Source organism: Euwallacea fornicatus, chromosome 13, assembly GCF_040115645.1.
Source record: "Euwallacea fornicatus isolate EFF26 chromosome 13, ASM4011564v1, whole genome shotgun sequence".
Taxonomy (NCBI): Eukaryota; Metazoa; Arthropoda; class Insecta; order Coleoptera; family Curculionidae; genus Euwallacea; species Euwallacea fornicatus.
The window spans coordinates 1,824,350-1,849,401 of record NC_089553.1 but is presented as its reverse complement, the minus strand read 5'-3'; the positions used below and the strand labels follow the sequence as shown (position 1 = coordinate 1,849,401).

Genomic DNA, 25,052 nt, shown 5'->3' with positions numbered 1-25,052 from the left:
TGCGATATGTCATATGTCGATCTTTTCTAATGCGCTTGCGCGCAGCATCGACGTTTTTCTGGGTGGCTGCCGTTTCTCGTCTCTAAGACTCATCCCTCCACGTTTGAATTCTCCATACCAATAAGAAATTTGTGACCGATGTGGCGCTTCATCGCCGAAAACAGGAACCAACTCAGCGAGGGGTTCTTGTTGAAACAATTGTTTTTGAATATTAGGAAAAACTATTGCGCGAACATTTTCTCGATTTAATTCCATTGTTTGAATAACTTGTCAATTTTGACACATCACTCTGAAACTTTGCATTTAAGTTAACTGAATATTGAAGTTAAGTTTTATTCATGACATTTGAGTAGCGCCGCCATCTATGCCTCTGTACGCAAAACATAAAAGCCAGCCCTCTTAGCAATCTCTTTAAACGAAAATTGTTTTCCTTCCCTCAAGGAACACAAATATCACGCTTTGGATTTTTGTAAAAATTGCATGTTTCGCTGATATTATTTTACCCATAGGGGAAACTTGCTCGTGTGCTTAACTTTAACCCTCAATCATGTCGTACATTCGTTTCATGAAATAAATTTATGCAATCTAGTACTTTTTTGAATATAAAATCATTTTCAATGTAAAGCTGTTAAAAAAAAAATACTAGCAGGCCCGTAATGAGGACATCCTGTATATATATTACCTATACGAAAAATGTTTAATAAAAAATTGTGTAAAGTGTAATAATGTGTGAAATTTAAGCGAAGAGCCGTCACAGGCAAGGGGCCGTCACGGACAAATGTCTATTACCGAATATAATTTATGTAAATAAGTAGAGCTATCGGTTTTTTGAGTAATTGGAAATTTGTTTAATCTCCATATAAATTGGTAATTTTGCTTCTTTGCCTGCGGTAGTAGTGATGGCCATGGCAACCAAAATTACATTTTAATTACCTATTATTTTACACCACGGAGTATTCATTTAATACCAATCTCTTTCGCCCGTAGAGGGATATATTCGCAATAAACAGTAATGTTTAGTTATTTTGTATCAATATTATCATTCCATATATACAGGTACCACCAGTTCACGTCAGAACATAGGAATTGTGCAAGTGAGAGAAGGATCGCATCAGTTTTAATGTGTTTCCGACAAAGACCAACAACGAAGTAGGCGGAGTTAGTCTGGCTAGTGTCTTCGATGTTTAGGTTAGTATACATTTTGAAAAATCACCGATACAAATAAATTAAAAAAAAATCAAAATACAATAATTCTGTGCGTTAAAATCGAAGATATGATCGAATCCAAATTATCATATTTATCAATGACGTACTTAAATTAGCTCACGTAGCTCCTAGAGGGCACAAGTTGCAATCCACCGCTTCGGTATATCCGGTTATATTTCTTGATCGGTGCAACTAAGGTCAAATTCTATTCTGAAAGGTGAAGAGGAGTCCGTTATTACTCAAAAAGGTCTCCGCGTTTAATCTCGATACCTCTCTTGGTTCACGAGATTTTCATCAAAAAAATAATTCGTGTCGTACCATCCCAAAATGCACAATAATTTATAAATAAGTAAAAATTCGAAACTAATTTAATCTATCACTAGAACTCATATCAGTAAAAATTCCGACACGGTGAGAGATCTGGCAACTGCATCTGAACATAACTCCGCCCACTTTAATCGCTAGACGCACAATTAACTCGTTCGTCTTTATCAAAGACACAACAAAACTAATGCGGTCCTGCTCCCACTTGCACAATTCTTATGTTTCGATTTAAACTAGTGATACATAGTATTTCACTAGTACATAAGATTTCCATCCCCAGTTTGTCAAGAATCGCATCCTAAAATTGATTTTCATATTTTTAACCAAAATTGTTTTTCAAATGAATTACATTGAGGTCTGTGAAAGTTTAATTAAAACTATACATCCACTCTCTCTCTCGAGTCTACTACATTTGTCTACGCGATTTTATTTTTAATAAGAATGGCCCCCATTGTGTCCTTGTTTACTATCATCATATACGAAGGGGATGTTTTCGCCCAGTGACGTGGATCGAGAAACCATTTTACGCCTCCGCTCAGCTACGATTTGGATAGGTTATTGCGCTGAATTCCAGCTTCTGACGTGAAACTGGCATCATCGATTTTTCCTTACGCCCACCCCATTTCCTCGGTAGCATCTTTACTCTATTAGAATTTAAATACTTTCGGCTTTAGAGGTTTTTATTAGTTCTGGAAATCCACAATCTAATGAATGGAAAAGTTTTTCCAAGGCGGCATTAAACTCCAGCGATCGATAGTTTCTCCTTGTTCGATTGAGTTGCTATTATGGCGATTGGTAATGATGGCTGGGTAATAACAAGCATGACGAGAAGATAAGATATTTCTAAATAAAACTGACGTAAAACATGGGTAGATTTACGTAATAACTTGATAAGCGAAAATACCTGAGTAAACGATCCCAAAAATGAACACCCCCATATGAAAGCGTTTCTTTGATCGTTAATAAATTGAATACGAATAAACAAAAATTGTCCGAAACCTCGTGTAAATTTAAACCAAAATTAGTATAGTGTAGTAACTAAAAAGCTTCTATCTAGGACATGTTCTGCTTCGTAGGGCTTGTAAGTATTAATAGAAAACTACGGTTTGCGTCATTCCACCTTAAAGGGATGTAACAGTTAAGGTCATGGATAATGAAGATTAATGACTGCCAAAAATAACTTGAGCGTAATACCAGAAAATCCAGTGTTTTTAAAGGGTCAACCCGGGGGTTAACTATATTAATTTAAAAAACGTGTTTGCCTAGTTGCCTTTTGTTCCAAAGGCAAAAACACACACGAGGAAAAATTAATTCAGTAATCTCTTTTGGAAACTAATCTCTAAATTACTTTCCCATTCATTTTTAAGTAAACTTGTCGCAAATCCTAATTATAAATGCCTCGAAATTAGATCACTTAGTAAAATCAGAACACTCCTCGACACGTCTTCACAATACGTTACATAGTAGGGGAAATACCTCATTTATATCAAACGAAAAACTAAAAGTTAATTATCAATTTTATCCCTGATTTTAGACAAACTTTCTCATACTGCATTCCTCTATAATTTACGTTCTCGAAAGTTCAGTTTTTCGACCATCGCTTAAGCTGAAAACCTAAGCCAACCAACGTCACTGAACGCATTAAAATTGAACCATATCTCAAGAAACATGGGACGGGAATGGGGTGGTCTTGAGGGACGCTGGAGCCGGGCTGACGCGTCATTTTCTCCACTTTTAGCGGGTTGGTTCGCAGTTTCGGAAGTTCTTCGGCTATTTTTAGCCCGGCATAAATAGAGGATCCATCTTGGATTGACCTCGATAGGGGATGGGGTTGAATTGAGCCATCGCACTTTAATAATTACTCATTTGCTTGTATGTAATTAAGAATTAGCAACTTATTTGCTTTTGCCCTTTCGCTATATGCGGCGTGCCAGGAATAATGGGTTTTCACTTCATGGGGGGCATCTCAAGTTGGTTAAGTACTTGAGTCACGTGCAACTTAAATGTAAATATTGCTTACCGATTTGTTTAAAAAACAAGGGATTGTTTTGCCTCAAATTGTGCCACCACTTATAGTTTTTAATCGGGGGAAACTAGTAAAGAGGTACCTGATACATTCGTATTATTGTCTACCGAAAGACGATAAATTACTATCGCAATAACATTGTCAGTAATACGTTTAAATACCCATCAACGCGTATTGAAGAATAAATTGGATATGAAATCTAAAACGACTTTAGGGTATGCAACCCTTAATTCAGATAATTAACTACTACAATAGAATTCCCCATTCGTCATTTTGTCAACAGAATGTTGATGTATTCTTAATGTAAGGTCGATAAAAAATTACTTAAAACACTTTATGTATTCTTTACGTGGATGATAAAAGAATTTTTTCCTTCTATTTTTAGTCCAAACTAAATGTATCACCTTAATCAGCGTGCGCTATATTTAATCTTAACTATTATTTATGATTAACGCAAGCAACTTTTGTGGCTTTTCTTAGTCCAAGTGGCAATTAAAAATTATTATCAGCCTATTAAATGAACGCAACTTTGAGCTTTCCGTGTTTTCGACCAGTTAAGGATCCTGTTATTAACTGCACGAGGCAAAATACGATTTTAGGGCTGGTAAGTGGCCATCTATACATAGAGAACTAAAAGTCCCGCATAAATTCGTTAAAAATTGAAGGAAATATTTTTTATGAAAATGCTGGCATACGTCAAATATTGCTTTTAGTTAAGTATTTTTTGAAGCAACAGATACGTGCACAAGGCTACCCATGTAGTAGATAAAAGTACTTTTTATTTTTTTCTTATTGAACCGCCATGTATATTATGAAGTTTTTGAGTGTTTTGAAAAGTTCCAAACATTTTTTTTATAACATATCTATGTCTTAATTCACCAGTTTTTGAAGTATTCCCGCGCTATGGTCATTACAGTGGCCTTCTAAATCGCCTGACCTCAGCCCCATGAATTTTTTTTCCATAAGGTTGTTTAAAACATAGGGTGCACTTAAATAAGCCCCAATAATATCGAAGAGTTAAAAAATAAAATTACTCAAATAGCTCAACAAATACCTTCTCAAATAATAAGAAAGGTTCTTGAGGAATTTGAATTGCGGCTTACGAAAAAATTCACAACTAAAATCAATATTTAACATGTTCCGGCATTTTAATAAAAAATATTTCCGTCAATTGTTAACGAATTTATGCAGGACTTTCGGTCGTCTATGTATAATAAAATCTCAGTGGCAGTGTGTTTAAAAGCGAAAACTTAAATCTAGATATTGGAAGTTAATTTTTAAATTTCAAATTATAAAAAGTACACTACAAACGATATAGAGGCAGGTTAATGTAATATGTGGAGAGGCCTGGCTGTTTAAACCTGTAGATTGAAGATATGTACAACCACAGATACATAACAACCCAGTTGAAATCTCAGCTGTTTGACTCTGTCTACTCCAAGAGGAAAGACTTATTTCAAATTTTCGTCTTGAAATCAGTCACTGAATGACTTAATTACACATAAATTAAAAGCAACAAAATTCAGTTTGATCGCCTCAAAATTTGCAATGCAGGAAAATATTTATTTTCCTGCACTCTCCAGTGACTTTCCCCACATATGAATGAATACGGAAACAATTTATCTCCCATCTAAACCGGTCACACCCAAAACAGAAACGGGCCTAACTGAAACGTAGTCCGAGTCCCGCGTAGTCCATCACGCCATTCCCGAGCTTCCTGCAGCAGGAGTTATGAATGAAGCCCCTTCACGGAAACCCGGCCACCCCGTTCTCGGAATTCGCGCCTATCTTGTCCTGATCAATACTGCTCCCATCCCGCTGGCAAATGGGAGGGCAGCTTGTTGAATGCGCGTCCAATGAGGGGCGACCTGCGGCAACAGCAGGCCGTCCCCCACCCCCGCGCTTTTCATTGATAAGTGTGTGGGTGCCGACTGTAGGGGAACTGACGGTTATAAATAGGGGTTGAGGCCGAGGGGGTGACATATTTTCTGCGAGGAAAGCGCCCGTTCAAGAGTTGATACGCACGGAACAACGGTGCTTTGCGAGTCGCAGTTTTTTGGTCATTTTTGTGGTGGCAGTGTAGTAGTTCTCTTTAGAATGGTAAGTGGTTTTAGTTTGGGAATTGTTGAATTTCTTTGTTGTTAAGTTCCATAGTATTTGTCGTGGTTTTTGAGATACAGTCAATCTGGATAATCTATACAGGACCAGGAGGTTTGTTTTGAGGGTCGTTAACCATATTGTCAATAATTTCAAAAAGTCGAATAATTTCTTACCTATGAATGATATTAATTAATAAATCATATTTAGTTTAATCGAAGGTCTATTTTGTACTTATTCGCGCGATTTGGTTGTAATAATAAATTCCTTGTTGCGTCCTCGTTTGCCACTATTTCTTTGGAATGACGCACTACTTTTCAAATAGCTTTTTTGCTTTGATGCTACAAACCATCGGAAAATTGTTACACAACTATTATGTTAAATAAAACATATTTAATTAAAATTTTCGCACATTTATCATCTTTCAGTCTTACCCTCAGAATGACTATAAATTTTATTTCTGAAGATCAAGCAATGTCACTTTCGACCCGTCCTAAACCATCAAGTTCTCACATTTTCAATGCCTTTTCACCCTGCATCTTTCCACTACCACCTCAAGTTAAACTACGCCACTGTTTCTAAGCAAACCTGATCAATATGCCCCATAAATTGGACATTCCCTTCGAAACTTGTTGAACCTAGATCCTCTCCCCTTTCCTCCCGTTTCTGTACTCCCAGCAGGAGATAATTAATCCAATTAAACCACTTCAAAGGCATTGACGTAAACAGCAATCTTATCTATGTATCGACGTTTTGATGCTCCACTGGTCTACATCATGCATATTTCACGAGCCAGTAAACAGCAAAGCTACGGATTAATAATGTAAAATGCGCTGACGCAGGTTATAATCGGAAATCAACAATATTATTAGTTACTCTTCGAAGAGGTCGATTTTACAAAATTGTCATAAATTGTAAAAGACTGGATTTTCGTCAAAGCAACTCGCTTTTCAACTCTTTACTTCATGAAATCCTAAGCCTTTTCATTATTTGCAGATCGCCCTAAAGTTCATCCCTATCGCTCAACTCCTCCTGATCTTCTTCACCTATACAGTTCTGAGCTATCCGACGAGCAGCTATTACAACACCAAGCACTTCAGACAGTCTTCCCATAGACCAGTGTACAATCCCTATGAATACTACTCTAGAAGCCAGAGATACCCTTATGGATACTACCCCACCTACAGTCAAATCTACCCCGATGAGTACTACTATAACCTAGACCCTTTATACTACCTCTCCCCCAGAGTCTCGAAGTTTGACTTCTACCAAACGGGTTTACCATACTACCAAGAACCAATAGCTAGGGGCAAGTACTATGGAGATGGTAGCGTTGAAGACCCAGACAAACTTTGGCAAGACCTAGAGAGGGAACAAAGGGAGAGGGCACAGCCCATTGGCCATGAGATTAGATATGATACTGATTACTCTGAAGACGAAGGAAGTGTGGATGAAACCAATGCAGCATTCCTCAATAATCTCATGCTGCAGCAACTATATTTGGAAAATGCCAAAGACAAACTTCCCGCCAGCTACTACGATCAATACTCTGATTACAATCCTGATGATGTAGAGTTGAATAGATGGAACGATGTTCCTTATGACCATACAATTAACATGGATGACGAAGACGTTAAAGAATTAAAAGAACTGCCTAAGAAACAAAAGGAGCGCAAGAATAGACAGCGCAAACAACGCAAAGTAAAATCCAACAGTGAGAAGAGGAGTGATGGCGAGGATGTAGTGGTATTCACTGATCGTAAGCCCGTGATCAAAGACCCGGCTCCGAGTGCAGCTCCAGATTTGCTTACTGATGGGTCCAGAAGAAACATTCGAGGACAGAAAGAGGAGGTCATGATGAGGCCGGCAACTCCAGTGAGGCATCCATTCTCAGATTCTGTACTAGACATGCTGAGCCAGCAGGACGAAAGGAAAAGGTCTCCTTCGGTTTACGATAAAATCAGACATCTTTTGGAGATGGAGAAAAATGCGGAGGTAAGTTGAGTGTACTTCTTTCATTATTTAATCATTCGAATTATAGAGATCTATGATCTATGAGCGTTTTGCATTTGTTGCATCGTATATTAGTAATTTTTAGAGCCATTTGTAAAAGTCATCAAAATGTGCTCATTTCAAACGTAACTCGTATTAAATACGACATACTTCTTAAAAAACTATTAGCGAACGGGAGAAGTTATATACAGGGGATCGCATTTGAAAAAAATATAGACTTAAACGTGGTATGCAAAATATGTTTTTAACATATTCAGCGCCTGATACAACATTAAGCGTTAAATGAAGGGACGCCTAACAAAGGAACTTCCAGACATCGGTGTCTGCCTTGGCGCTCACTGTGTTAAGCAGCTTTTCTCATCTGGCTCTCGGTTGAAATAAGTCACTCTATCTATCTCTTGAATTCCGTATCCACTGCAGAATAGAGAACGCTTGCAACTCACACTTTAATATTCCTTTGAAACATCTTCATCCGCTCATTTGCTATGTATGATATGTACGCGAAACTTCTAAGATAAGTCCCAACTTTGTTATTGAAGTATAAATCTCAAGCTGGTAAATATGCGTCCCACGAAAACGGGGGATAAAATTAAAGTAGTTTAAAGATAAATATTCCATTGTACGAGTATAAGAGTTGTTTTCCCGGACAGAGTCCTTATCTTTCCTCTCTGAGAACATCAAAGCTGAAGGGCTTTCATGGATATATTGAAAGGCAAATGAGTTTCCTTTATGGGAAAAATTGTTTTATTTGTACTTTTTGGCATACTTACGATCAGAAGTATTTTTATTTCTTGCAATAGCCTTTGGTCATAATATATCGTCAATTACATCTTTGAAAGGTAGTATATCTCGTGTACGTAAAATTTAAGTTTTGAATTTTTTTTATTTGCAAAATTCTATAAAATTTTGTGCAATTTTTGAGATATTGAATGGAGCAATATTAATGCCTTATACAATATTAGGAGTCTACCACAAGTTTGCGTCCACCAGATTATCAGGAAATTTAGAAAATCGAACATTTTTCAACCCATGAATCGTATCCATTAATATGTCATATTTAGCCTAATTGTAGCTCTGTCCATTTTATACATGTTCCCACAAATTAGTTCTGACAAGTTGCCGCATTATAGCAAATAGATTTAAACAGGAGCTGACGTCATTGGTGCTAGCATAATAGTTGTTTTCTTGAAGACAACTTTTGTCTTTTCTCCCGCAAAACATATTAAAGCTGAAGGACTTTCATAGACATCTTGAAAGGCAAATAAGTTGCCTGGTGAGAAAAAATCGGTTTGTTTGTACCTCTTGGCATACTCCGGACCAAGAACATTTTTCTTTCTCCACACTGTCTTTCTTTATCGAACGTCGTCTATCAGATCTTTGAAGGGTATTAATATCCCCGTTACGTAAAATTCAAGTTTGTCCAATTATAGCTGAGAAGAATATAAAGGAGCCTGAAAGACTGTGACGTCACGGGCGACAAATGGGCCGTGATGTAACGACTTGTAAAAGTTTGGCAAAGAGCCAGATTTGGTTATGGCGCAGTGCAGGCGGCATGAATGAAACCCCCCGCAGGATTTTCGGGACCATGTTATTGCACTGCCTTATGGGTCAATAAGGATGCGTTTAGCGCTCACCTTTAAAACGTCCCATCACGAAATTGCTTATTAGAAGCGTCAGTTTGCCGCCCGAAAAAAATGTAATTGGGTTTGAGTCGGGCGTAGGGTCAGAGGCCATCTTCTTTATTCCTTTATTCAATAAAGGGAGAAATTTTGTGCTTTCACATATTTCCTCGGAGAGAAGGGCTCTCGTGACGTTTATGAGATTACGCCCTGAAAGGAGAAATTGGAAGGAAAAGTTTGGAACGTGGTTCAGAAAAAAACCTCTTTACATATTGTTACGTAGAGGACCAAATAAGTGGCATTTACTGTAATCTACACTAGTATTTATTCAGAATAAATTTGTGCATAGGGGGAAAAATTACTCTAAACTTGTCAATATTTCCAATACATCTACATTGACGAGCACCTACAATATGTCCCTTACACAGTGCGCTCAATGTTGTCGCTATTTTACCGAATTACTTGACCTTTTTTTAAACTTTTGCCTATAATGTTTCTCTTTTTTCCAGGATCAAACAGACCCAAAACCCGAAATGAAACCTTCAATGCGAAAAAGAATCGTCTCCAGTGAAGATTCGCTAACGAGGCAATTGACTGTGCTTAAAAAGCAAACCCAGTAAATCCTAATTTCCCCTGTACATATTATATTCTTGAGCACTGAAATAGGAGATGTTTTAAAACCCATCAAAAACGAACGTTAACTGCCAAGAATAAACTTTGGCCAATACAAAATTTCATAGATTTGAACTATCCCATAATTCGTTCATTTAGAGAATATGGAGTAGAAGTGTAGTTGAGGTTTTATCAAGACTGATTGCATTTAAGTATTAACTGGACTTTAATGATCTTTCCAGGCTAGATAGGAAAAATGTTGCTAATTAGTAGATTCGCTTGCTCTTAGCTCTTTTGTATATAAACGCATACAGGGTAAAAGGAAGTGGATGCAGTCTTTTGACATTCGTTCTCTTTAAAAATGTAAATAACTATATTAACGAAAATAATTTTGCATTAACATGGAAACATCATTCTCAGTTTGTTAAATTGGTCAGAATTTTGTAAAAGAAACTTTCTCGGAAATTGCAGATTCTACCTGTGATACAGAGAAACAAGGACTGTGCTTGTTGTAGGTTCTCACACATTGGAACGTTATTCTTCCCACTATCCCCATGTACATTTACTCTCAATAACTTTCCAATCAGTGGCGTGCTTGTAAGGGTAGAATGTACCTTTAACCCACTCCACTGCTCCCATTTGTGTGCGATATAGCTTCAGCTACATTAGAGAACATAAAGTAGCATACACAGGTATCGTTATCAATTCAAGTCAGAAAATAGGAATTGTGCAAGTGAGAGAAGGACCGCGTAAGATTTAACATGCCCCCGAGAAAGACCAATAATAAAATGGATGGAGTCAGTCCGACCGGTGTCTCTACTTCGATGTTTAGATTAATATCGATTTCGCTATCTTCGCGGTGATGGAAGTATTTTATTTTTATATCAGAGCAAAAGCAGCAAGGTAAATAAATAAAGAACAAAAAAAGATTGGACTTAAATTAGTAAACATTTTCAAAAGGTGAGAAATCTAGGAAAACTAGACTCACTCCGCCTGCTGGACTGACACCTCCCACCGACATCTCCACTTCAATGTTTAGACTTCACAGCGATGGAGATTTTAAAAAATATCAAAGCAAAAAGCAGTAAACTAAATAAATGGACTCTGAACGTTAAAATATAAATTCCTTACAAACTTTACCTAAACCAATCAATTTATTTAGTTTCTAATATAATTGTATTTCCTTTCGAGACTACAGCCAGTGTCGCCGACTCAGTCTTGAACCCACCATAAGATCATAAACAAATATCAGCGAATTCAGATCATCATATATATCAATAACATACCTAAGTTAAGTTATAATGGGGAAATGTACAATAATTTGTAAATAAGTAAAAACTCGAAACTAATTTTATTCATCACTAAAACTTATGGTGGTAAAAACTCTGAAAGGGTGATAGATCTGGCAACTGGGTCTCAATTAACTCCGCCCGCTTCAACGGTTGGTCGCGCCACCCACTTTGCTGGTTTTTGCCAGCAGTGTATTAAACCTTATGCGGCTCTTCTCCCACTTACAGAATTCCTATCTTCTTACTTAAATGATGATACCTGTATTCTACCTAGTAGATAGAAGAATTTAATTGTATATAATATAATTACGTTATCTGTTAACACACTATTCAATTAGGGCTGAAATACCTGCTTAGATTTAACAGACAATAAATGTTGCAACAAAGCTGTAAATACGTAGATTTTACTCTTTCTATTTTGCCATACATAGATAGAAATCGCTATTTTACTTATCGCCTAAAGAACTGGAAAATGGGAAAATACAGCACTTGTAGTTTCTAAGTTTCTTGCTTTCTATCTGCCTCTATTTGGTCGGTTCCAGGAATGCCGAAAGATCAGTCGTTTCACACTATATCCTGAGCTTATCCCACCATCTTTCTATGAACGAATGACGCACTTTCTCGAAGCATTTCTGAGGTTGATCAATTTTAGTTTTAACGGGAGAGGTATGGTGAATGAGGGTTGCGTACCATTGGGTGGTTGCAAATGCCGTATCATTAAGTTAAAATGATTCGAACAAGGGTCGCAATCCAACGGGACGCCAATCAGGTCAGAGTTTAAAGGAGTCGCACATTGTTGTACATATCTCTTCATATTTTTTTACTATAAATGTGTCAACTGAATATATTTTGATAATGTATTAAACAAAGGTATATCTTAGCTGACGTACGATAACTAATGTTAGTTAACATCCACCATTATTCGATTAATGACACTATTATTAACACTCAACCTACCATCGGCTGGGTGACTAACTACTATATCCTACTGACTGAAGAATAAATGTCAATAAGAAGTTGAAAATGAGTTTTTTTCTATATGAAGCCGCGTTCCACTTTCCCAGGAGTGTGCATAGGTTAATAAAAGACCGTGATTACTTTCCAGTTTTTCAAACTCCATTAATTCCAAAAATTTCATTGAATATTCTGATATCTCCATAAGCCAGTATTTCTGGACTGTTCACAATATAATACTTTTATGAAATATATTGAGCAATTATTTTAAAGCGACTGCGATACATAGATATTGGTCCATAGATTTCCGAGATATCCAGGTTCAAAGTGTGAAGAGAAGAGAAAAGTAGGTACGTGAGTTAGCTACTTATGTCATTGAAGCTTCTTCGGTCGGGTAACTTTATTAATGAAAAATATTCGCAGCTTTTAGAGAATATTTATGACTATCTAGCTACAAAAAATAATTCCTCTAACCCGTCTCTAGCGGAAGATATGATTTTTTGAAAACCGCGTTTCATCTTACCAGATTTGTCCTCCTTCAGGTTTGCACGGTTGGACAAAGACATCTTGCTCTAACAAATTGCGCTAAATATTCGCAATTTGTAAAAAATATTTATGAATACAAAGCCATGAAAGATTATTACTCGATCCCGTTTCCAACAAGAGTTATGATTTTTTTTTAATAATAACTAATCTTTCCGGATTAGTACTCTTTTCGGTTTCCTCATATGGCTGACCATATCTTACTCTAACAACCAAAGTTAAATATTCGCAATTTGTATAGAATATTTGAGACTATCCAGTAACAAAATCATTGTTCGGTATATATGGCGAAAAATTAATTTTTTTTTTAAATCAAATTTACCGTTTCTCAATTATCTGACTCTGAAACACTGCAAGTGCAGCAGCAAATGCATCGATCAACTGCTATCCAGAATTTCTCACATGTCTGGGATACCTGGAACTACGTAGGAGATATCACAAAACCCCACATATTGTTAAAATCTCCCCAACAAAGCTGAAACTCCAACATTCACGAACTTGACCTTTGACATTAACTCTAGCTGAAACACGTTTCAGCGTTATTTGCCGTTGCTCCAATATAATCTGGGTGTGACAGAGATAAACACCATACATTGTGGTTAAATAAACCTGGAAACTGTCAGTTTTCCAGAATTGCTGGCATAAGTTAACAAAAGACCACAAAAGATATTATAAAACTCTCATCCTTCATGACTTTGATATCACGTTGGTTCTTAATCATGGCGATGAGGTTTTAATTATTTTCTGGAGGTGTATGAAATGTAATATAGAGCTCCTCTTTTTATTTTAATCCACAGAGCTATTATCCAGACGCCAGGCTTTCGGGATCGACTGATGGCGTTGCCATAGCTACCGGTTACTCTCGATTCGAATCCCGCAAGAACCCATTACGTAACTGTTAACGAAATTGTTGCCTCGTGTCAGCAATAGGTTTTTAAATCAATGGGTTTCTAATTGACTCATCAACCCATTTCCTTCATAATCACATTGAAATCTGCGTGCTTTAATAAAGCTCTTTGAAGTTATTACGGCTGTCGTATCAGAAGAAGGCGCGACTTTTCCATTTCAAAGATTTGTCGTAATTTCATGGTTGTTTGCTTTAAAGGTCATCAGAAACAGAAATTAGCTTTGTCGTCGAAATTACTCTCGTAACGATGGAGATTTTGCCGGATGTTTACGCCTCCACTCCCGGTTTATTTCGTTTTCTTTGGAAGGGACAGGAGTGTCCTTATTATGGAATAATTTTTAGTTGCGTGGAAGCATGAAACACAAAAAATCTCCTATGTCCAGATATGCCAATTTCGAATCCACGATAAATATTTGTTTAACAAGCTAGTGTATTAATTCCTTATTAACGAACGTGTCCGTTACCATACATTTGCATCCATTGCACAGCGAAAGGACTAAATACCAATATAACAATAAAACATATTTTCCCTTTTGGTATTTCTATGGAAAATTATTTTAAATATGCAAAAATATACAGGGCATTTCAAATTCTACTCTCATCGTTGGGATCTCGGAAACTAAAGGAGATACAAAGAAGCTTAAATGGGGGCAAAATTAGGTAATTTAGGGCTTGTCATTTTCAAAATTTGAATTTTCCGAAAATAGCTAAAAAATGTAAAAATTAAATATCTCGGTTTTATTTTTTTTAGTGTTATTTGACAAAGAAGCCCAAAGCCAAGAGCACATTTTCCTTGGCACTTTTATTCACTTACACGCTGACATTTTCAGATGTGCTCATTTTTCTGTCAAAAAATCAAATGTAGCACCCATAAGAAAAATCAAGTTGACGATAGTCAAAGGACGAAACGTTGGATGGCAAATCTGAAAATGTCATAATGTAACTGAAAATAAGTGGCAACGAATATGTTCTTACAATTTTAGATTTTGTTGTTAAATAACGTTAAAAAAAACCGAATCCCCAATTTTTAGTTTCATTCGGTTATCTTAGGAACTACTCGAAAAGTTAAAATTTGGAAAACGGAAAACAATTATGCAACTTTGCCTCCATCTAAACTTTTTCATGTCTATTTCAGTTTCCGATGCCCTAAAGGTGAGGGCCGAATTTGAAATGCCTTTTATATAAAAAGATATAAAATGGATGGACATTTGTATAAAATCGATCATTCATTAATCTGATTAATGCATTTTTTTTTAACGCAGATTTAGGTACTCCAAATTGATAAGTATGGTAAAATGTGTAATTTGATTTTTAAAATGTAGCATCGATACTGTGAATTTCAAACTTCAACCAGTTGAAAATCAATTAATTGGTCTCCAGCAACATTCAGGCCCTGGTAACTATTGCCAACGACCCTGCCCAGTGAGCTCCTGATTACCCAACTATAGAGATTTGGATGGGGTCACCAACGCAAAAATTGTACTTGTATTAATAACCAATTAAGACACTAGTTCGTTAGACACACTAGCCAAGAAACGCTTTAATAAACCTTTCATAGAAAAGAAGTATAAATACAATCGTGTTTCTTTTTCCCGAGAATAACGTCCATAATAAGTTTTCCTTCTAATCCAGAAGCAGGAAAACAATGCTATAAAATGTGTAGTTTACTTCTGCTGGAATTTAATACTCACTCCTTCATTTGAAAAGTCACCAAAACAATGTATGATTAGCTTGAAAATTTTAATGGCCCGGATACAGAAAAAAGACTGCAAAAAGAGGGTTTATGCCAATGTAGGCCATCCGGAGAATCGGTGTCCACATAAATCCGGTTTGATTCCAGGGGAGGGCTCAGGTCGTTGACCTAAAAATTCGTTGGCCTGATGAGGCAGTTGCAAAGTGCACCCCGGTGGCCTACTTTTCAAGGCTGTATCGACTGCTTTGCAAGACGCCGATGGCCCCATTTCGGGGACATCTGGGAGTTCGCCAACTCCGGATTGTGGGTCGTTCCGGTGAGGCCGTTCACCGTGTGCGATTAATTACTGAGGAAGCTGGTTTCGTCTCTTCGTTAATTATTACTTACGTATTTATGAACGCAATTTATCGTACGCTTTGGGTTCATAGAAATTTGCAATTTTTGGGGTATTGACCTAATTAGTGCGTCTTTTTCTCCATTGGCATAGGATAAAATAATCCATATTCTTTTTGACCTGTTTAGGTTCTCACCTTCGTTAATGACCCGGCAAGCCACTGTACTTTTCTTGTTGAATTCGGAAATTGTAGGTTGACCAGTGTGTTTAACTTGGCCATGAGGTGTTTGATTTCCGTATAAACACTCAATCATTTACTACCATCATAGTGCCCCAGAGTCACCTTCACACTCTCCATCATTCCGATTTCCAAAACTTTTCGGTCTTGGCAATTAAACTGGACGTTTTGTCGAACCGATGTTATTTGCTTCTTTTTCGAATTAAAATAGTTCAAATTATCGTAGTTTATTAGTTTCGATAAGATCCTCTTCTCATGAGCAGTGTAGATGAAATACAGTGCTGTTAGGAATGTACGTCGTGGCCTTTATGGTGACACTTCCCATAATTGTGGGACCTAATGATACTGAAGAGTGAGATTTCCAAGAGATCAAGTTCTCTTGAATATCACTCAGAAATTTAATCATTTCTCCCTTAAACCTCCTAAACGCATTCCAGCATTCGAAGTTTGAAAAATGATAAAAGATGTGTACTTCCCCTCTTTAACAATTTTTGGAAAAAAATGGAAATTTTAGATGTGCTCTTTCTCAATTTAACTTAGTGATATGAATCCTTGATTGACTGTATATAGAGCTATTGAGGTCCTGGAGCCTTGGAACAGCGTTCTTTGCAACCTTCCTTTAAATGGGCACCAAAATGGCCCCGTATCTCAGAAACTAAAAGAAATTTTGCAAAGCAATTTTTGTGGGGTTATTAAGCGCATCGAGACGATTAATTTAAGGTATTTTTCAAGGCACGAAAAGAGGTGATCATTATTATGGCTGCCAGAAAATTAAGAGCAGCCTCTTTGCTAGCCTTAGAGCTTTAATCCTCAAGCAATTCACCTTCACCAATCATTGCGGATGAATAGTAAATAGGTACCCACCTAATGTTACTTCAGAGATCAAATGCGGGGAGGTATCTTTTTGTACTCTAAGGTCAATAGATTACATAACCGAGGTTTAGACCCGACCCGAAGTTTAAGTCTTAGATTGCGGCATTATAAGATGTTTTTTAAGTACTGTTCGTAATTTTTAGACACAATTTTTTATACTATTTAAAGAAAAAAAACCTATAAACATAAGGCCGAAAACACATAGATTCCGAGAGACAGGGTGTTGAAAAATAATATATATATATATATATATATATATATATATATATATATATATATATATATATATATATATATGGTTTGAAATAAATTTAAAACAGTCAATATTAGGTTCTTAAAAGTTTTCAGTTATTGTATATTGGTAAAAAGCTGCATTTTTAGCATAAAATCATTTTTTAATTGCTGCGGGTGACATAAGTTAGTCGATGCATGTGAGCCATTTCAGCGTTTATTATGTAATTCACAATTTTGACTCACAACTTATAATTAGCAAAATTCCAAAAATTTCGGTGCCGAAGATATTACTAAGACAACAAAAAATGCAGACGATACTTATCTCATATTTTTATTGAAGCTGAATTGAATAAATAAGCGTTTTTTCTACGAATTGGTTAGTGTTAAGCAAAAAAATCAAGGGACTTTTTTATTGCAACATGCTGAGACAGTCCAAAAATAATTTTAAAATCCATTAGAACCTACATTTTATGTCAAAAACCTTAACTGACTAACTCCTAACTACGCCACTGACGGCAGACCAAAATTGACTTTATAGTAAAACTGCAGCTTTGTACCTATGTACAATAACTGAAAAATAATTAAAAATCTAGCATTCCTTATTCCAAATTTATTTAAAATAACAATATAAAGACTGTTTCATAATGAATGGTAAAAAATGAAATGGGTGAATGATGAGCTTATTTTAAGATAAAAACTTCATGTATGTTCTAAATCGCTTCCATTTTGATTTACAGGGTGTTGAAGTTTCATTTCTATTTAACAATTTTCATTACATTCTCTGCTATTTATAAAAATAATTAACTCAAAATTGGTAGTAACAATAATTTTAACATTACGAACAATCTGAAATAACAATTATTTGAAATATTGTACCGGGTGTTAATTTTTTCGTGGTCGCTCTCACTATTTTACATCAGAACTTTTTTTACATTTTTAGATGCTTGTTAAACTATTAGAAATAAGCTTGAAATTTTTCAGGCTCCGGCAGTCCGTGAGAAGAAGGATGGAATATAGTATTTTAGTCGAAGGACATTTTTAACCATTAATTTGATTATAATCCAAATCAGTATTTTTAATTTCTGACAATATCTCTTAAACTATTGTTCCTAATAAACATGTTGAAGAGGCAAAAAAGTTAATAAAAGACATAACGAATTAAACGAAATTAATCAATTTCTAAAAATGTCGTAAAAAAATTATAATGTAAAATATTGAAAGCGACCACGAAAAAAGTGACGTCTTGTAGAACGTTATAAATAATTATTATTTCGGTTTTTTCTTAAATCTACAATTATTATTACTACCAATTTTGAGTTAGTTTTCTTCACAAATAACAGAGAAATTATTGAAAATCGAAAAAAAAATGAAACTTCAACGCCCTGTAAGTCAAAATGGTAGTAATTTAAAACATGCCTTTATGTGAAGTTTTTATTTTAAAATAAGTTTATGATTTATCCATTTCATTTTTTACAACCCATTAAGAAACATCCTATATATTTTCTTTATTTTCAAAACTATATCTCAGAATCTAAGCGTTTCTGGCCACATATTTACAGGAACTTTTTTCCTTTAAATATCATGAGAAATTGTATCCTGAAGTTACGGGCCGTATTCCGGAAACATCCTGTGCATGAGCTATGCAACTACGTCTTATCTTGAGCAATAATTGGGGGTTTCTTCCAGACATAAATGCATATTATGAAAGTGGCTTAAAATTTTCCGATTACGGATAAAAAAACGAGACACAAGCAACAGCTTTATTAATCTTTGCAGTCTTGTGATAACGTTGTTTCTTTCGGATTTTAGTACGGCTGTACAAAAAAAAAGCCACTCAACGCGATAAAACTAATATATAGACAAGATCAAGAGCAAAACATGGCATTTGTCTAAAAATTGACCTCTGACCTTTCCAAGCTCCTGTACCTCTTGTCATTGAACGAGTGAAACAAAACACATTTTTTTTAAAGTAATATCTATTAATCAATCGTCAATATAAAATATAAAATACAATACAACCAGTTAATTTTTTCTGAAGCTCCTGAGAATAGGATATATGTTCTCCAAAGCTTCCTTGATATCCTCCCGACTCTTGCCCCCAGTAAAAACTATTTTTCCATTAACAAAAATCAATATCACAATTTTGGGTTTCAGCATGCGATAAATTAAACCAGCGAACAGCTCTGGCTCGTACCTATCAAACAAAAACACAGTGAAAGCCTCTCTGACCTCTCTTTTTGAAAAATTTTACCTGCTGAACTGTCCATGCATATGATTTAAGCTTTCCAGCTTGATGGGAAAACGCAAATCGCAAGTTGCAACCAAGTTTTGTATCATGAATTCCTCGAATTTTATCTGAAATAAATTCTCATCAAAGCACAAGAGACAAACATTCTAAGTAATTCACAAAAACTGAGGTGACCTTTGACATTTCACTTTCTCTACCACCTGTCCGATTTTGGAGAAAATACAGCAACAAGTCATACATTAAATCCGAGTTTTTCGATGATCCGAGCGAATTTCTTGGTGGCCAGAAGGGCGTCGTGTTCATTTCTCGCTCCTGTGCAGACAATTTTCCCTGACCCAAATATGAGAGCTGTGGCACGTGGTTCTCTTATCCTCATGACGACTCCACGAAAACGTGCAGGGTTGTATTCAGTATTTCTCGTCTTGGCGTTAATTGTTGTTAAGTCTAAGGTTGTCCGTAGATTCACTGTCGCTACACAATTTCTAACAGATGAAGACAGACAAAAACGTATTTGAACATTACAGCAAATTGAAATTGTACTTACTGAAAAGTAATATTGGTGTGAGGTTCTCCTGCGACTGCTCCTGGTATCGTAACGGTTAATATGGAGGGATTGGGTTTTGATGTCTGTAAAAACGATTTTGCTAGACATACTGCAAATAACAAGAAAAAGGGATAGAGGACCTCATAAGTCTCGTCGCAATGGAGACTCCAAGAAAAATTATTCTGGATTATAAGACTTTCACTAATTAGAATTAGAATGAGAATGATGCCTTTCAACATACAGCAACAAATCCCTAAGGTAATTCTAGAAATTTTGCTGGCACGATGGAAATTCAAATAGAAAGACTTTGACAAAACATTAACAGAATCAGGCAATATATTAGTGAAAAAATCATTCAAAAGCAACAAACATCATATTATCAACCATAAAGAACATAGTCTAGTACAGATTCTTGAAATCCTGAATGCAACGTTAGTAACATATGCTAGTCTTCAATGATACAAAGAATCAAAGGAGAAGAGAAGAGAGATTTAAAAGCCACTATCGGGTAAATCATCAGAAATGTTCCCACCATTACAAAAAGCGACATCTAAGTATTGATATGAAATATGGGAAATACCAGCTCACCATAATGCAAAAGCTAAATGGATCAAAGAAAGAGTCAGAATCAGGAACTTACAATGAAGACAGAGACACTGCAAAAACACAAGAGAGTAGAGGACAATCAATTCGAGTTAACAACAGATCAGCCTTAGAGATGGGGCAAGCTGAAATTCAAGGAGCACTAGTATAACCGACTAGGTATGACACACTACATGCAGTTTTTGATAAAACCACTGAACATAATTAAATAAATAATAGTAGGAATTGCCATTGCAGTTTCCACAAGGAATAACTTGCTTTTCAGTCACTTATACAAATAGTCATCTCTGAGAAATTGTAATGCCCACAATGTCATGAGCAGTCTGTAGATTCTGTGCAATTGTTGGTATGTTCAGCAGAAAAATAATAGAGCATAAAGACCAACATAGGCCAATTCGATACAATACAAAGCAAAAACATACCATTTGTAATCAAAACTATACTTCTGAAAGATTTAAATGTTTTAACAAGTGAAAGAACACTCATTTTAGCTTCATTTAATGAAAATTTTCCAACCTTTCAACCTACCAAATTTAAGGGTTGACTTGAATTAGGGGTTGGTATAGTACTTGCAGGACTCCAATCAGGTACTGGAACTGCAGGCGTGTATTTAAGAGGTGAATTTAGCATAGTTCTTAAGTATACATCTGGGTCTTTACTACTGCTTTCCATTCTTATGTCTTTAACGTTGATTTCTAGTAAATTACTAAAAACATATATTCCAAAGTATTCAAAAACACAAGAACTGATTAAAATTCAAAAAGTGAGGTTAAAAAGGTTTGTTATTTTTTCGGATCAATTCGATTTTAAATGATGGTTGAATTGTGGTCTAATCCACGGCCGCTGTCTATCTTACTCTTTCTTTTCACTACGGTGCAGCATAGCTGAAAGGTAAGGCGCATGCTCACGTCATTTATTAGGTAAGGACGTCTGTTCGGGCCGTTCTTGTATTACCTATAAAACCGCCGCACTTGAGGTTATGTTTTCGTATCGTTAATGTCAAATACATTCTGTTTTGGTCAATTATTTTTAGCCAGTTCACACTTGAAATGCAAGAAAATCGAATTTTATTCACTAATTTACAATTAAAAATTTTAAACCTATATTGACCATGAACAAAACCATTCACGTCGTGGAACTTTAAAAAGGAACTTTTTCGAATCTTCATTTTCATCACCAAAAAATCGCAAAAAATAGAAACCAAAATGATGTTAGGTTTCAGAAACTAAAAAAGATATTGCTAAACGATTTTCGTTTCGAATTAAATCGATTATTAGTTAATTCCGTATTTCGAATGTCGTGTGTCGTGCTGGTGCTTGTCTGAATCATTTAAGAATCGATATCGGTACGAAAACATACAAAAATATTTTTACAATATGCCTTTTTGCAAAGATACGAGTCATAGGCCAAACGGTGACGATACGAAGGCCTTTATGTATTGAAACAACTACACCTTTTTTTGCGAGAGTGCAACTCGCTAGTCTAACCATAGAAACGAAAAACGAAACGAAATAATCTGGAGGCGGACAAATACATGTATAAACAGTGACGAAAACCACTTAAACAGGACACCGAAACAGAAAATAAAATTAAAGGACATTAAACTATATACAATGATGAAACACCGATCACTAAACACAAATAAACCTTCTGGAAGCACGATTTATTTGGAATTCTGTCAAGGAAAACTGTTATTCCTTAGTCATGGGGAAGAAAGATTTCAGATGTTATTTATTTTCGATACAGCACCACTGCATAGTGTGCCAAAAACTATATTTCTTCCTGCTATACAACATCAATTCAACAGCTTTCAATGCCTTCAATCGTCATCCGGTCAACATTACCGTAATCCAGGACAATTCACATCCAGGCGAAATGTCACTTAATGGTCCATCCAGTCACAGAAAGTTATTTTTTCACATTGAATTGCACTTGACAAATACCATGAATAATATCGATTATATACTCCCCAACACAATATCTATTGAAAGATCATCCAAAATTAGTGTACTACAGTAGTATATGATGTGTTAAAACACTAAATATACTGTTAAAACGCTAAATATATAAGGATGCATCAAAATAAATCCAACGAATATCATTTAAATTCGAAAGTCATTGCTGGCAAGGAAGATAAAAAGATTTAAAAAATGCTATTCTATGTACAGTATTATTAAATGCTATTTTTCTTGCAAACAGGGCACCTCTTATCAGATATACATATGTTGAAACATAAGAAAATGTAAATATAGGCCTGGCAAAGACTAGATGAACAAAAAACTCCCAACGATTCTGTTATTGAAAAGACAGTCTTTTAAGAGCAACACTATGCTCTGTTAAACATGCTAAAATTAGTCAGCTACAGATTGCTATAACTAAAAATTGTAATAAAAGAAGATATGTATCAATCAGTTGACCCAAAAATTAACTCGAAATAAATTCAAGAAATAGTTTGCCATTAGAGAGTTCTACGATAATAAGACATAAGTAAGTCCAGGTTCAGGTTTGTCTGGCAGGTAGCTTGCGCTATCAGTTAGTAGAATCTTTTTCACTTCATTCAGTCCATCTCACATCTTTTGAAAGTGATTTTTGTGTTAAAAAGGCAAGCAACTACTATAGATATTATTTTACAAAGAATGTGATATTTGCTTTAATTAATTATACACAAAGGTACTGAGATCCCATCAATCTTAGAGCTTTTCAAAGTGCAAGAGAAGTAAATCCAAACTCAATCGAAATGATGTGGTCATTCACGAACAGTAGTTTATTGCTAATTTGTATACTTTATGAGTACTGAAATGGGTACCGGAAGTGGAGAATTATTGGGAACTTAATGAGAAATGGGTTTCTTTTCTTCGGTACCAGTCAGATTCGTAGATATTCAGTCAATCGACTGGGATGACGTCATTTTTGCTTCTTTTACTTTATAATTTTAAATGGTATAACATTTTTATTTAAAACTTGAAAATTTGTGTAAATTTCTCTATATTAATTAGCGAAAACGAAGAAATCCGCAAGTGCTTACAACACGTGTTGCAAGCGTCTCCAAAGATGCATAATAATTCTGATTTAACAAGCAACTATGCCAATTTATGTAGTAATTCGTAGTTCCAAAGTTAGTGGAAATCGATAAAAACTTTTAGCAATTATTTCGAAAAAACATCGAATATAGGTGAGTTTGCCCAGAGCAACTTATTTTTGTTCGGAAAGTTTTCAGTTTTATTTCATGTTTATTGCTACAGTCAAATCGAGCTCTGCAAAGTTGCCGGCTTGCTTTATTAAAAAATGTTTTAATACATATGAATGTGAATATCATATTGAGGATGTTTTATGAACGGCTCGATTGCTGTTTTGTACAAGACAGGAGCCGATTTTGAACATTTAATTGACTTTTTGTTTTTGTTTTAATTTTCATCGATAAAATTTATTCATTTTTCATTTATTTCTAGAATTGTATGTTGGTTCGTGTTTGAGAGTTGCATTAATTTTTTTATGTAATTTTGATTGCAAACTTTAAATAACAATCAAACAACTTGACTGTTTAAAAGCAAGCCGGCAACATTGCAGAGCTCAACCTGGCCAAGTGGTGTATGCGCGGAAACATACATTCCATCATATCATTAGTGTCGTGAGATGTACTGTATATTGTTTATTTTATATATATTGTTTAATTTTGATTGTACGTTGTTCGTTTAGAATAAAGGTCAAGTTCGAAGTTATGTAAATAGTAAGTAGTACATTTTAAATGGTTTCATTCCTTCATAATGTAACTTTATTCAAGAATTTTTCCACTTCTCATGCATTCAGTATGGCAACTAATTTCACCGGTTCTATAAGTACAACTTCATACCTTTCACCACAGCTCCTTTGATAATTATCCCAACCATTTTGTAGGCCTCTAATCTCTAATAAGACCATACATATGTCTAATATGTCCCAAAGAAGTCGCGTATTGAATTTGTACAGAACTGTAAGTATTGAATGTGTAATAATAATTAAATGATAGCCTTCTGCTATAAATCTTAGCTGTTACACTTGGGAAAACACTGGCCTGCAGGATTCAATTACTTTAGGCAAAGATTGCACATGGCTTTCTTTAAAAATAGAGAGGAAACTGATCCCACGAAAATTGAGGAAATGATTAGAAGGGGGGAGTTTGTGGCCAAAGAGATTGAAGCTCTATACATGCTCAAGAAGTATCGAACTTTGAAAAGACGATATTATAGTGACAACTAGCTGATTAACGTGTATAGTACACTGGGTGTCGCAAATAGTGGCGGCAGTTGTCGTAAACCTTCAAAGATACAAAAACAGTTAAAATACAAATGTTATAAAATGAAGGTAGATCTATAAGCTGGACATAATTTGAATCATACAGGGTGATACATTTCAAACGTTGTTATTTTGAACTTGTTGAAATTTAAAATTGGACATGCCACATGACATGTTATTAGAATTTCACATCGATAAATCCAAGTGTGAATATATATGAAAGGTGCCTTCTGGTATGTGTAAAATTACATCCAGTCTATGCTGCTGTACCCATCTTATGACTTTTCCATTTAAACTGTTCTATCATTAAGCGGTTTTGAGATAATTGCTGTTATATAAAATCTGGGCCGCCCAGTATTGTCTTTTTGCAACAATTAAAGGTTTATTTTGAATTAATAATCTTCAAGTTTTAATGGAAAATAA

The 25,052-nt window shown here is 35.4% G+C and overlaps 3 protein-coding genes across 5 annotated transcripts in view; 2 read left to right on the top strand and 1 right to left on the bottom strand.

Annotated features, from left to right (window-relative positions):
* Positions 1-5,538: 5,538 nt before the first annotated feature.
* Positions 5,539-12,210, top strand: LOC136342937 (uncharacterized). The gene is made up of 3 exons (XM_066289244.1): positions 5,539-5,656; positions 6,650-7,648; positions 9,795-12,210. The coding sequence occupies exons 1-3, from the start codon at positions 5,654-5,656 to the stop codon at positions 9,903-9,905; spliced, it is 1,113 nt and encodes a 370-aa protein (XP_066145341.1). The 5' UTR covers positions 5,539-5,653; the 3' UTR covers positions 9,906-12,210.
* Positions 12,211-18,922: 6,712 nt separating this feature from the next.
* LOC136343050 (uncharacterized) lies at positions 18,923-21,192 on the bottom strand. The gene is made up of 5 exons (XM_066289417.1): positions 20,886-21,192; positions 19,755-19,837; positions 19,449-19,692; positions 19,214-19,317; positions 18,923-19,156 (listed from the first exon to the last, which is right to left on the bottom strand). Exons 1-5 carry the CDS (start codon positions 21,027-21,029, stop codon positions 18,985-18,987), a joined length of 747 nt encoding a protein of 248 aa, XP_066145514.1. The 5' UTR covers positions 21,030-21,192; the 3' UTR covers positions 18,923-18,984.
* Positions 21,193-23,958: 2,766 nt separating this feature from the next.
* osi (orsai) overlaps positions 23,959-25,052 on the top strand; it is a 32,741-nt gene continuing 31,647 nt past the window's right edge. Inside the window, exons 1-4 of one of the 3 annotated variants that reach the window (XM_066289785.1) lie at positions 23,988-24,084; positions 24,139-24,193; positions 24,252-24,327; positions 24,384-25,028. In XM_066289785.1, the coding sequence (XP_066145882.1) occupies positions 24,280-24,327; positions 24,384-24,593 (258 nt within the window). In that variant the 5' untranslated portion in view covers positions 23,988-24,084; positions 24,139-24,193; positions 24,252-24,279 and the 3' untranslated portion in view covers positions 24,594-25,028. Of the gene's footprint in view, positions 24,085-24,138; positions 24,194-24,251; positions 24,328-24,383; positions 25,029-25,052 lie in introns of those variants that run through there. The other 2 variants (XM_066289784.1, XM_066289783.1) reach the window with 2 other exon arrangements.

Coding starts and splice junctions, on each gene's coding strand:
- LOC136342937 (XM_066289244.1), top strand. Junction 7,649..9,794: donor AGATGGAGAAAAATGCGGAG/GTAAGTTGAGTG, acceptor TCTTTTTTCCAG/GATCAAACAGACCCAAAACC.
- LOC136343050 (XM_066289417.1), bottom strand. CDS start 21,029: ATGGAAAGCAGTAGTAAAGACCCAGATGTATACTTAAGAACTATGCTA. Junction 19,318..19,448: donor TCGAAAAACTCGGATTTAAT/GTATGACTTGTT, acceptor AATTTATTTCAG/ATAAAATTCGAGGAATTCAT. Junction 19,157..19,213: donor ATGCATGGACAGTTCAGCAG/GTAAAATTTTTC, acceptor TTTGTTTGATAG/GTACGAGCCAGAGCTGTTCG.